Source organism: Poecilia latipinna, unplaced genomic scaffold, assembly GCF_001443285.1.
Source record: "Poecilia latipinna isolate Pla-1442-1.1 unplaced genomic scaffold, P_latipinna-1.0 Scaffold1105, whole genome shotgun sequence".
NCBI lineage: Eukaryota > Metazoa > Chordata > Actinopteri > Cyprinodontiformes > Poeciliidae > Poecilia > Poecilia latipinna.
Window position 1 is genome coordinate 102,743 of NW_015113721.1, and position 13,333 is coordinate 116,075.

Sequence of the window (13,333 nt, forward strand, 5' to 3'; positions counted from 1 at the left end):
TTCACACTACATAAGGAGTACAATCATTATATGTGCTGTTATGGTTTTGATCATTAAAGATCCATAAAATAAAACATATTTTGTTGGACTGAAATAGATATAACCTGTACTCTCACTAACTACAGTATGAGATGTTAAAATATCAATTTTCCATAACATTTGTAAAGTGCCTTGTGAAAGTGAGGCTTTAAAACTGATTTGTGTTTTAATTCAGCCTTATGAGCTGCTGTCCTCTGCAGGTGTTTTGGGTATCGGGCTCAGTCAGTCTGGATGGAGAGTATCTGGGAACATGTGACTTGTTAAGTTTGAGGTATTCTGGCCATTGCCTTCCAACTATTCCATTCAATTCTCATCTCCCTTCACTGCTCCATCAGGACTTTCTAGTACTGACTAGGATTACTCCAGGGCAGTTTCAACCGTTCCAATCAGTGAACAGAAAGATTAGTTGTGAACATCTGATGTATATTTTCCTCTGTTTTAGAATTACAGTCTGCCTGTAGTTTTAGTAATGGCAGTGGAGAAGTGAAGGAAGTCATTCAGTCCGTGTTGGCCACACTTCCTAATATTGAGCAGTTAAAATCAGACCAAGAAGAATCTTTAAGACTGCTGGCAAATATGTTGTGGCCAAACACACATACTTCATCCCGCAGATATCCACTTGTACTCAAGGCGGACTTAATGCGATCTCAAAGTGGATGTACCTTGGATATGTCTGCACAAAGGTACATTTTTATAGCTGTGTACTCTGTGTCCCACAGTAAACAGCTTGGCTGGAAACTGGTCAGATCAAACTGTTGTATTTGTGACACTGAGGATTTGGATTTAGTCTGCCTGTTGTAGCTTGGCAGTGTTAGCAAAAAGAAGTGAATAAGGCCTTTCGGTTTGTGTTGGCAACCTTCTAAATATTGAGAAATTAAAGTTGAAGTAAGACATGTTTTTCCTGGCAAACATGTAATTTGGCTCGGCACGTCTCTCTTCACATTGGCTGATGGTTGTTCGCAGCGCACTTAATTTCCGGTTAGCTTCATAGCACAGCTGGCGCATTACATACGACACGGCAATCGTTAGCGATATGGCAAATCAGATCCATGGCTCCATGAAGCAGTTGTTTCTGCTTTGCACTAGGCTAGTCCAGAACACCTGACCAGGGAAGTGTCCAGGAGGCATCATAGGCCTGAGTTACCTCAATCAGCTTCTCTCGTCATGAAGGAGCAGTGGCTCTACTGAGTCGCTCCAGATGATCGAGCTTCTGACCCTTTCTCTGAGGGAGAGGCAGACACTGTGCAGAGAAAACTGATTTCAGCTGCTTGTGTCAGCGGTCATGACCGTAGATGAGGGTAGGAATATAGATTGATCAGCTCAGCTTTCTTCCAGTCTGTTGTGGCAAAGGAATATGAAAAAATATAAATCATGACCATATCTGAGCCGCTTCTTGGAGAGAGAGAGCATACTTCAGCTAGAATATTCTCTACAAGATGCAGTTCAGAAAAAACCATGAAGGACTTCATCACAACACATAAAGGCACTGCATGGCACCCATAGCTGTCCACAGAGAAGTGTGTATGCGTGTGTGTGCGTGGGCATGCGTGTGTGTGTATGTGTGAGCATCATTTCACCAACAGTCAGCCACTGTGTTTGGATTTCCTGCATTAGGGTCTACAGAACACACTCCACCCAGTCACAGTGGGATACAGCTGATCCAGTTGGCTGTGGTTCTGATTGGTTTGACCCGCGGCCCCCCAGGGGTGACCCCAATAAGAGAGTGGGAGATTAGTTTTGGAACAGAGAAGCTGAGACATGGGGTCAGCTATAGGACATAGTGTTAGAGAATATGGATGAGGCAGAGTGGGATGCAGCTGGGCCGGGGTCAGAGGGTCGATTTATGTTGGGATTAAAGAGCTGATATGTGAGGAAGGTTCAATTCCAACCGGAAAAACCCAGAAAACATTAAGTTTGCACAGAAACAGAACTGCTGCTTAGTGTGAGTAGATCTGGTGATATTAAAAAAATAAACTGCAACAGTTCAGATAACAGTGAAGTCTGTTTGCAGAGATGCTGTCCAGTTTCTGTTAGCATGAGGCATAAAAACTGTTATGGAACAAAGGGAAGCTGTTCCTGTTCCAGTGGTTATGGATGTGGAAGAGTAAGAAGTAAGAACAGTAAGAAGAAGTGAACTTAAAAAAAAATGAAGGTTTCTGTTACCAGGATATTAACCTAAGCAAACACAAGTCAAATAAAAAAACAAATTATCAATAATTTTTATAAAATAAAAAAACATGTTTCCTTTGAAACAGAGATCTCCATGTTATCCAACTACAGTAGTACAAGCTTTGATCTTACAATATTTTATAAGTAATTCTAGATTAACCAAATCAACAAATGATTTATATAAATGCATAAACTGAATTTTCTGATCAAATTGACTCCAGAGGGCATCATCATGAAGCTTCTATCTGCCAACATGAATGTTCATGAGCAAACCAAATTATCAGAGGAGATCATTTGATTTAAAGAAAGTCACATCTGAGTCAGAAACGGTGATTCTCCAACATCCATGATTAAATTACCGAACAAACCCTCATGTTCTACAGGAATAATAAAGGCAAAAAATGTATTTCCTGTGGTTAACATGTCTGTTAAATAAACATATTGTTTATTACCATTACATATTCAACCAGCCTTGTAATGGATGCTGAGGATGTGAACGTGATGATCTTCATGTGGAGCCACGCTTCCTGCTGTTGAGAATACAGTTTGATGGATTTCAAACCTTCCCACGCATTCAGATGAATGATTTTTGATTCTGTCTTATGGGAAATGAATCCTGTGGTAGTAAAACTGGAGGCAGGACACAGTCCGTGACCCAGATTCAGTCCACACACTCACACACCTCCTGTCAGTCTGTCAGCTGTCCTGACCCATTTTCAGCACAGTCGCCAGCCACACCGCTCCAACCTCTTCATCCCCTCTCTGCCAACAGAAATATAATTGGGGGTCCCAGAGTGAAGGTCAGATACGCCTGGCTGGGTGGTCTATAACCTATCCTGGGTGTGTGATGGAAGTGGAGGGCTGGTATGTGTGCAGCAGAATGTGTGTGTAGAGCTCAGGGTCATGCCCTTTGACCTCACATGAATTCCTCAGTAAAACAAGCCATCTCCATCTTGACATGCCCCGTCCCGACGCTGGCTCATGTTCCTGGATGAGTATATTCCTCCCGGCTCCCTGATCGTTGGCTTTCATCATATCCTTTATCCTGCCTGTGCTTGACCTGGAGCTCACTGGCCTGGAGAAACATTGACATTTTCTTTCCTTCGAGGATGCAGACACTGAGGATTGCCTAAACCAGAAACAAAAGTCACTTTCAAAACACCAGTGGAACCAGAGTATAGTGCTAAGAAATTTCCCATTTATAAATATGTTCTATCTTGTTTTCTTTGACATGTTCAAATATTTCAGATGGTCCTAATCCTCTTCTATAGAAGTTGGTCATAACATATATGAATTCTAAATGTAACTTTCAATACTCTCTTTAATTATGAGTGTATACTTGTGGGTTACATAAAGTTTCATTCATCAGTGTTTGTTTCAGTTGAGCTAGTGTTCAGAGTGCAGGAAGGGAGCCAGTTTAAATGGCTGATCTTTAGGTCTGTTTTCCTCCTGAGCTCTGCTGATGCTGCTCCTCGTCTCCATCATTATAAAACCTTGAACATTCACCGCCATGCCCTCCACCCACTGCCACCCTCCCATCACTTTAAAGGTCAGCAAAGTGCTGCATCAATAATGCAGAAGAGGCTGAGCTCTGTCAACCAAAGATCCACTCACATGCCACACTGAACCCTCAACTCTAGCAGTTTAATCTGGTTCAGAAAATCTACCCATACAAACAACAGAAAAGTTAAACAAATACAAACTGTATTGATCCTTGAAATCATCCAAACTAGCTCTGTACATGTTTTCACCAGGGCATGTTATTGTTCGAGCTGCACAGTAGCGCAGTTGGTAGCACCTTGCAGCAAGAAGGTCCTGGGTTCGATTCCCGGCCCGGGGGCTTTCTGCATGTTCTCCCTGTGCATGCGTGGGTCCTCTCAGGGTACTCCGGCTTCCTCCCACAGTCTAAAAACATGACTGTCAGGTTAATTGGTTTCTCTAAATTGTCCCTAGTTGTGTGCATGGTTGTGTGTCTTGTCTGTCTCTGTGTTGCCCTGCGACAGACTGGCGACCTGTCCAGGGTGACCCTGCTTCTTGCCTGGAACGTTAACTGGAGAGAGGCACCAGCAACCCTCCCAACCCCACTAGGGACAAGGGTGTATAGAAAATGGATGGATGTTCTTGTTCCAGACAAACAAAAAACTCATCCTTAAAAGCTGTATTCTTCCCATAATATCATATTGTCAGCTTCCTAAAACAATGGTGTAAGTTATTTTTTGCCAAAAGGCAAACAACAGATTATTTTGTTTTTGTCTGAATCACTTTTGACCAAAGATGACTTGGGCCATTATTTTAGGAAGTTGATGATATGAAGCTTGTTTTGTGAGCTCGCACTGCCCTCTGGTGGGTGATTGTTATTATTGCATCAACTGTCTAGGTTGCATCAAATCATTGCCTTTTTTGTGTCTTTTAGGAGAAAATATTTTTGACTCGTCAGTCTATAATATATTGAGACTAAAATAAAATGAGTCCAGTCAGGCCAGACTCTAAGCAGAGCCATGTTTGCTGTGCATAGAGAAAACCTCATACTGCCTCTTTTGGTTCTTCTCCTCTTGTTGTCTCTCAGCTGTTCCTACACACTCGCCTGAAACGGATGGCTCCCACAACCACACTCTCATCCAATCTCTGCATAGGTTGTGTTCTTAGTAAGCTGCTTAAATCTCTGCTGTGCGGAGTGTGCTGCTGATCTGAGACATGCAGGCAATCTGGAAACTATTATGCTGTAAAGCTGTGATGGATCATGTCTAAGGCATGTCCGCTGCTCTGTGCTTTCTCATCATAAACCCAGCCTGTGTGCGTGAGAACTCAGGCTGAGTCGCCTATAAAAGTTGCAACAATCAGGAATATTCTACGAACAACACAAAACTTTTTAAAAATCTTAATTAAAATTAGATGGATTAACATCCATATCCATTTCTGAGAGAAAACTCATTTTGTGTCTGTTGTACATATGACATATTATCAGCAACACATAATTTCACTCTGAGATTTATGAAAAATGTTAGATACTGTAGTTCACAAGCAAAGATATGTTTATATGTTTACGCTTCATAATACATATTATAAGAATTCTCTTGGTGTTTGAGCTGTTTTTTCACATGTTGTCACAAAGCTTAATGTGCTTAACTGAAATGTATGACTCACCAACACAAAATAGTTTGTAATTGTGAATAAGACTGAAAATGATTGATGAATTTTAATTTTCAATTCAAATGAAAATCTGAAAACTGTGTCTTTCATTTGTATTTAGCTTTCTTTATTCTGACACTCCTAAATGAAATCCGGTGCAACAAGCTGGCTTTAGAAGTCACATAAAACATTTACCTGCGATTTTCAGTTTTGAATGGATAGAGTTAAATCCAAGACCTGAGTCTGAGAACAAACAGCCAGACATACGTTAGAGCGGTATAAACCATTAATTATTTTCCTTCCCAGCCACACTATGCATAACTTTACTGCAGTTTATCAAAAAACAGAACAAGTTCAGGGATATAAACCACTTTTAAAGTATTTAGTGATGAAGATGTTTTATTTTCTTGTGCTGACTTCTTCTCTGTTCATGTCTCTGTCAGGTTCTTGGAACTCCGTCTGAGGAAACATGGCCTGGCGTTAACTCCCTGCCTCACTTTAAAGCAGGTGGGACATTTCTTCTCTTGAAGCTGTGCTGGAGCTGTTAGCATCTGTTATGGGTCATGGCTGTGAACTGGAGCCGTCGTTCCAAAACCCAGTCCGGTTTATATCTCAAAGAATGCACCAATAATCCTTTATTTAAAAAACTTAGAAACTTAACAGCAAAATACAATCCATCATTTTAGATGAAACCAGACAGAAAGTTAATCTAATCCAGATGAGCAGTGAAGCAGGCCTTTATATCTCAACGTTGACGACATTGAAGATTCAACGTAAGCCAATCTTCATCTGTCTGACAGATGACCTCACATTAGACTCTAGAATATTTAGACTATTTAGAGAGGAGTTGCAAAAATGTCTGGAATGTTCTCCACTGGATTCTAAGTAGTTTGGAACTGATCCTGTAAACTTTCCCTGGTCTTAGAAAAGCAGCCTTTGATGAGGTCATTCATCCCTGGCAATATGTAAACACTCTACAGAACTGCACATATTTTATGGAAGTGGTCAAACTTACTAAAGACCTCTTGATCATTTCTAGGATCACCTCCAGGAAGCTGGACCCTCCATGGTGCCATCAATATATAAGAGTTAAGGACCAATGAATGAGGGCGCTGCCACACTGTTTTACTCTGTCTGGCCTCTTTGGGGGTAATCTCCAGCCTGGCACCTCTTAAGCTAAGCTCACCATCTTATTCTGGAAACCCAAAGACAGACTAGATCCAGACATTAAAAAAAGTAAAAAAAAAAAAAATCAGTTTAAAGAACATTGGAGTCAGGAATGAAAGTGGCATACAAAGGACACATAAATGACAATTAAATAAATAAATAGACTTTCTTTCTGGCTATTTGAGGCTAGTGTGTGTTAGTCTAGGGCTAAAACAATTAATCAGTTTAATCATGAAGAATCAATTATTGAAATAATAGTCAACCAGCCTGGTAATTGGTTAATCATAGCGACTGACTTTTCTTCTGTAAACAAACTGTAACATCCCAGGTTAAACTGTTCACAGAGGTCTGATTGCTGATTTGAATGATTTGAACGACCATGCAAAAAATAACAATAAGCATGAAGACCTGCTGAGTTAACGTTCCACTCCACCAGTTCCTTAATCACTGTACTGTCACTGTGTTTGAAGAAGTTAGCTGCTGGTCAGGTGCAGACCATGTACATCCCACTGCTCGTCACACCTCTTACCTGCTGAGATAAAGAATCATTTAGCGTTTTTGCTGCATGAAAACTTGACGTGCAGAAACTGTTGACTTCTTTAAATCAGGTTGAAAACATCATCTGGACTGTTTTCTGCAGCTAACCCATCAAGGCCAAAGATTAATACAGAATGCCTTCATGTGTCCTCTGTTTTTTATTTGCCAAAATTTGAAAGAGACATAAAATCTTAGCGTTTCTTTCCTTTACGCGATTATGCCTCGAGCTGTTTTATGTTATATCTCTGCTCCTTTGTTCTTCTTGTGAAACACTTTGAATTACCCTGAATGCTGCCATTCCTTAAGAAAGAATTTGAGAAAGAAACTGACCCTGTGATGGACTGACCATCTATCCACCCAAATGATTGGTGGAGACGGGGAGCAGCTCTTACACCACCCCGCATGGATGAAGCAGGTGTTGAAAATAAAGAAAGGGATGAGAGAACACTATGAGACACTGACTGTTCTCTTTTATTGTAGCAGCAGCAGCAGCAGCTGCAGCAGGCCAGCTCTTCCAGCTGGTAGCCATGCCTTCTGGGAGCTCATTAGGGCTTTTTATGGGCCGATTGCAGATTAGTGTCAGCTGATCCAGGAGAGGGGAGGCAGGCAGGAACAGATAAAAAGAGGTGAAGGTGGCGGGCAAGCAGCCATCCCTAAGGTACACTGTGACCCAGACTCCAATCTCCTGTGGCCAATTAGGGACCAACATGCACACATAGCCCATGCTAATGTGAGCTCAGGTCCTGTGTCTACGGTGACGGTGTTGGCTTGGAAGCAGGTAGGTGGACCACAGGTGTGTTAGACATTCAAAACTACCATCAGTCAAAACTCATATTTCTCATTCAGTAGCTCCCTGTTAATCCTCAGAAAGTTGGAGGAAAGATTAGAAAAGAAATGAAAAATCCCATTTAATCTGTTCACACTCCTCAGAACTGTGGAGATGTAATAAAAGTTTATGTATGATTAATATAAAATAGTGCATATTTTCCTACAATGAAAAGATGAGATTGTTATGAAAAATGTCATCGACGATTATTATGACATGAACATCAGATTAACAAAGTCATAATATATTAACATAATAACAAAATGTTCCACCACTGAACTCAAACCAGGTAAAATCAGCAGGTAGGAGGCAACATTTATGCTGAGCAAGAGTCACAGTAATTGAATAGTGAATAAAAGTGAGAAAAAAACTTGTTTTTTTTACATATTTTGTAGCATCATCTGTCGGCTGTTTGGAAAGATTTTGGTCACCCTGCTGGTAGACAAACGGACCACTTTTACCAACTTTGATGCTTTCTCCTACTGCTTTCCAATCATTCATGACTGTCTGCAGTTGTTATAGTTACTAAATATTTCTGGGTTTTATTCTCTCCACATAAACTTTACAGCATTATTAGTCTGTGACTGCTTTCTGCAGGGAGGTACAGAAAAAAAATAAATTCTATAAAGAATCACAGTTTGTAGTCGGATTTCTGAATCGATTCAAAATTCTCAAAAATTGATTTGAAGTTTAAATTGTTCATCTGTACCGCTCAGATTAGTGTCAGCTGATCCAGGAGAGGGGAGGCAGGCAGGAACATATAAAAAGAGGTGAGGGTGGCGGGCAAGCAGCCATCCCTAAGGTACACTGTGACCCAGACTCCAATCTCCTGTGGCCAATTAGGGACCAACATGCACACATAGCCCATGCTAATGTGAGCTCAGGTCCTGTGTCTACGGTGACGGTGTTGGCTTGGAAGCAGGTAGGTGGACATACACAATATGTCACATATGTAATGTGACATATTGCCTTACTCTGCAGAAGCCGGCTCAGCCACCAGATATATTTTGAATATTTTTTTTAATTAATAAAAAGCAAAGCAACTAAGCTAACCTAACACTGGTAATTCAAGTTACAGAATTTCATGTAATTTTTTTTTCCTTTTTCAGTCTGACAGAATCTCTAGACCATTTGAATTGAGAAATTGATTTTGTGAAAAATAATTTCTGAACTTAATTTTAACCCTAAGAATTGGAATCGAATTGAATTGCAAGACACTGAAAGATTTACATTTCCGATAAAAACTAATAACTTCACAGTGTCTCTGTAGATGACACTGTGCTTAACCTGTTTCTCTTTTAGAGAAAGCCACTGGAAGAGCTTTGCTGCCACTAGTTATACATACTCTCTCTTTCATGTGATAATACTGATGTGTTTATGTGTTTCTGTTCTAGCTGAAGCCAGTAAAGGAGCTTCTACTTATTTTTTTTGTAACATTATGTTGTTACTTATTTAACATAGAAAGTTCTTCTTGACCAGCCTGATCTGTTCTGTCCCCTCAAACCCAGACTTTGTTCGGATTCCTCAGGTTGAAAACTTTTTATGGATCTGAGCAATGGAATGAACTTGACTGCAAATTGAAGTTGGACCAGGCACTGTATAAATGAAGCAAATGTCTCATGTCACCATACATTGATCAGCCTGGCACTGCCTCAAGCTCTGTGTGACTTTGCCTTCAGCAGATATAGGCAGAATGAGATTCTATCTGAGATGTTCTGCTGAAACACAACCACATGTTGGTGTTTGGAAAGCCACAGAGTGTGATTAATACCTCGGCATGATAACACCAGCATGCTGGCAGTTCCAGGAAGCCTATGATAATTACAGTGTAGGGAAAAACACAACCATCTGGGATTATTTTGAAACTAATACGAATAATGAATCTGACTGTATTACCATTCCAACATTTCACTGGAGAATTGGCTTTAACAGTGAAAAATGCTGGAGTCTTGCTACATGTGTTTGAAGTAGTTAGAACTGTTTGAGAAGAGCAGTACACCTTAAGTGTTACTTTACCTTAAGTCATGTAGTTGAAACAAATAAAACTCTACTATGTTGATATGACTTGTGCTGGAAGGTTGTCTTTCAGTGGTTATTTACCTCCTGACTCGTTGCAAAGACAGTAATCACCAGCAGATGGCAGCTTTGCAACACTTTGGACCGCTGAGCTCCTCTGAGCCGCCGGTCAGTGCCCATTAGAACAGAATCACACACATTCAGCTCATGATTCATCACATTATTCATCATTACTCCTGTGTCTGCTCATTAATACTCTCTACCTTTCTTTTGATCCCAGAATCCACTGCAGCCACACTTTAGACCTCACTTCTGATTGGAGGAGTTATTTCTGCCTGATCCTGACACATTTGTGTGGTTCTTTAAAGGGCATTTCTTTACTCACTGTCATAGTGTACCATCTTGGTTGTGAACAGGCCTTTTCTTTAATACACATGGGGATTGTTACATAAGCAGGCTACTGTTTGGGCAGTCAAAAAACACAACAGTGGTGTGGGTTCTGTTCGGCCGGCACCCTGCTGGGAGCTGGGAGGGTGGACTCTCAGCACTGGCAGGTTGGCCCTGATGTCGGACCCTGGCCGGGTATTTGGTGAGGAGGATTAGGGCATCAGTGTGTGACTGACTTGCTGGGTGGTTGGCGAAGTCTGTGTGGTGGCTGGTCAGCTGGCAGGCAGACTGAGAGTGCACATGGCAGCTTTGGCTGAGCTTGAGAGAGCAGGGCTGAGCCTCCCAGTCTCCCAGCATAGCAAACATAACTGTGGAAAAATCAAGAGGCTGCCTAACCAAACTCTGCAAAAATATGACAATTTCATGTGGTCTGGCCTCATAGCTGAAGCACATAGCTCAGATGGTATTATTTAAAAACATATCTGAACTGATATCAGACACTCTTCAGTTTGGCAGATTTATACGCAGAACAACCCTGAAATGAAAATTATTCTTCCAGGAAACTGCAGAAAGTGTTCTGCCTGGGTTTTCATAGCATTTTATCAGTCCAGATATTGTTTTAGGACATCTGGATTTTCTTGCTACCTAACCACTGCATCACTTCAGCGTTCTTATTTAAACTTGTGTTTTCTTCCATCTGGATGTGGCTGCAGAAACTTGTCATTTTGTCACTTGTATGAGATTGTACTTTATTAGCATGTATTTAGTGCTAATAAATACTGACATTAACAAACTGTATTTGTTAACACAGTTAGACTCCAACCTAACAGCCAGAAGGCCTTGGTTTATGCCCTTCATAACATTGGGTCCTCACATACTGCTTGGTTCTAACTCTGTTTGGGATTTTCATGACATGATTGCCTGATTGCCTTCAGTAAAGATACCATGGTTATGCAGTATCATGGTTTTATCACAAATATTTAAAACCAACTTGTTTAAAATAGGATTCTGGCCTGAACCTTTGTATTGACATGTTTCTGGTTGTAAATCTGTTTTTTCTTTCCTTGTTTTTTTTGTTGTTTGTTTTGTTTTGTTTTTGTTTTTGTAAATGTGATTAAGTCTCTTTTTGCTATCATTGAATCATGAACTTTGACCTGAACTGAGACGGTGATGCTGTTTTGGGTTCTGCTGTAACTTCCTGGGGGAGTTGTTGATGAACTCCTGGAATAGTTTTAGTGGATCAGCCATTTCTGGGAAGGTTCTCCGCTGTTCCACCCATTATCCATCCAATACCAGTTCTCAATGGTTCTCTGGAGTCCTACAGCCTTAGGAACAGTTCTGTAGCCGTTTCCAGGTTGAAACGCTTCAATCTGTAGCCGTTTCCAGGTTGAAACGGCTACAAGTCGATGACTTTGTTCCTCATCTATTCTTGAATTCCTTTAGATCTGGACATGATGTGTTACTGTTTGAGATCTGTAGCCTTACTTTGTGTTGTGAGACTAATTATTATGTTCAGACATTAACAGCAGGTGATTTTTCTTTTTTTCATTACAGAACGCTTTACAGTGTACAGCGCCAAGAAACTTCGACAAGCGTGGAATAAGTAAGTCTTAACTTAAATCACCTGTTCTGTGTGTGTGTGTGTGTGTGTGTGCGTGTGAAATTACAAAAATAAATTTGCTTAATGGAAATTTTAAAATTTAAAATAAAAACTCACGATTCTTGATAATACATTTTTGCGGTAGGATGAGGTGGTTTCTCAGCCGCATTGAAATAGATGGATTTTGCTAAACTGCAGTGGAAACACCTTTTTGCATCATATGAGTCACATGACCAACAGCTGGATGTAAATTGGCCGCTGCTATGATTTTTAATGACTTATCAAGTGAACAAACTTATTCAGGTGTGATTTTATTTGAATTTCCTATCTAATGGAAAAAACACAATTGTTTTTCTTTTGTGTTTGTTTTTTCAGTATCAGCAGAATATTGACTAAGATTTGTGCACATTTGTAATTGAACCACAGCTAGAGTTTCTGCTGTGGGACAGCAGGCCCATATGGCAGGAAAAGGGCACGGTGGCACCGTCTGGGCTGCTGCTGTCTGCCTGCAGGCGAACATCTGGAGCACAAAACCACAGAGGGCAGAGGAGGAGTGTGTCTGTGTTCCACAGGGAAACTGATTTATGTAAAACTGCAGCAGTCTGATCAGCTGGGATCACACCGTGGAACTGCTACAGTAAAGAGACATCCCCACTAAGCTAACGGCCTCATCACACAGGGCTGCTCCGACATGGTGCCTCCTGGGATTCTGGATAACTAAAGAGGCCATTTGTGTCATGAATCCCTCTGGGGATCTTCTGCGTCTCTAATCAGTAAAGTAAAAATATTCCCGCAAATCACTGATTGCCATCTACCAAATATTCCGGTTTTTTTTTTGCCTTTTTATATACATTAAAATCCATTCATCCGTTTTCTGTACACTCTTGTCCCTAGTGGGGTCGGGAAGGGTGCTGGTGCCTGTCTACAGTGAACGTTTCAGGCGAGAGGCAGGGTCACCCTGGACAGGTCGCCAGTCTGTGGCAATATACATTAGAATCTCAAGTCATCTTTTTATTGATTCCAAGATGCCAACGTCTCCTCTGATTGGCTGAATTCTGAATATGTTCCACGTAACTGTTTACATCCACTGCTGCCATGATCTTTAATGACTTGCCTGAGCAAACCTATTCACGTGTGATTTAACACTTATTTGTTATTTGATGGAAACACTGCAGTTGTGTTTTTTTTTTGACATTAGTATATCGATTTGTGCACATTTGTATTAGAAATGCAGCTGGTGACTGCTACATGTAACAGATCTGTACATGAACTTTATTTGTTTCCAGTGTGAGTCTGTCTTTTCTGTCTTTGAAACTGCCGAGCGGGGTGGGGGGGGGGGGGGCGACACGCTTTTAGATAGATTTTTACCCAGAATGCAAATGGAAAAAACCGTGAATGAAACGGTGACTGGGACTGACTAGTATATATTCCATTGAGGGAAAGTTAGTTTCACATCTGCTCAA

At 40.9% G+C, this 13,333-nt stretch overlaps 1 protein-coding gene across 3 annotated transcripts in view; it reads left to right on the forward strand.

Annotated features, from left to right (window-relative positions):
* Positions 1-13,333, forward strand: part of cdk14 (cyclin dependent kinase 14) — a 152,873-nt gene that overhangs the window by 87,825 nt on the left and 51,715 nt on the right. For all 3 annotated transcript variants that reach the window (XM_015052357.1, XM_015052355.1, XM_015052356.1), the window contains exons 10-11: positions 5,781-5,844; positions 11,825-11,873. In XM_015052357.1, the coding sequence (XP_014907843.1) occupies positions 5,781-5,844; positions 11,825-11,873 (113 nt within the window). The remainder of the gene's footprint in view (positions 1-5,780; positions 5,845-11,824; positions 11,874-13,333) is intronic.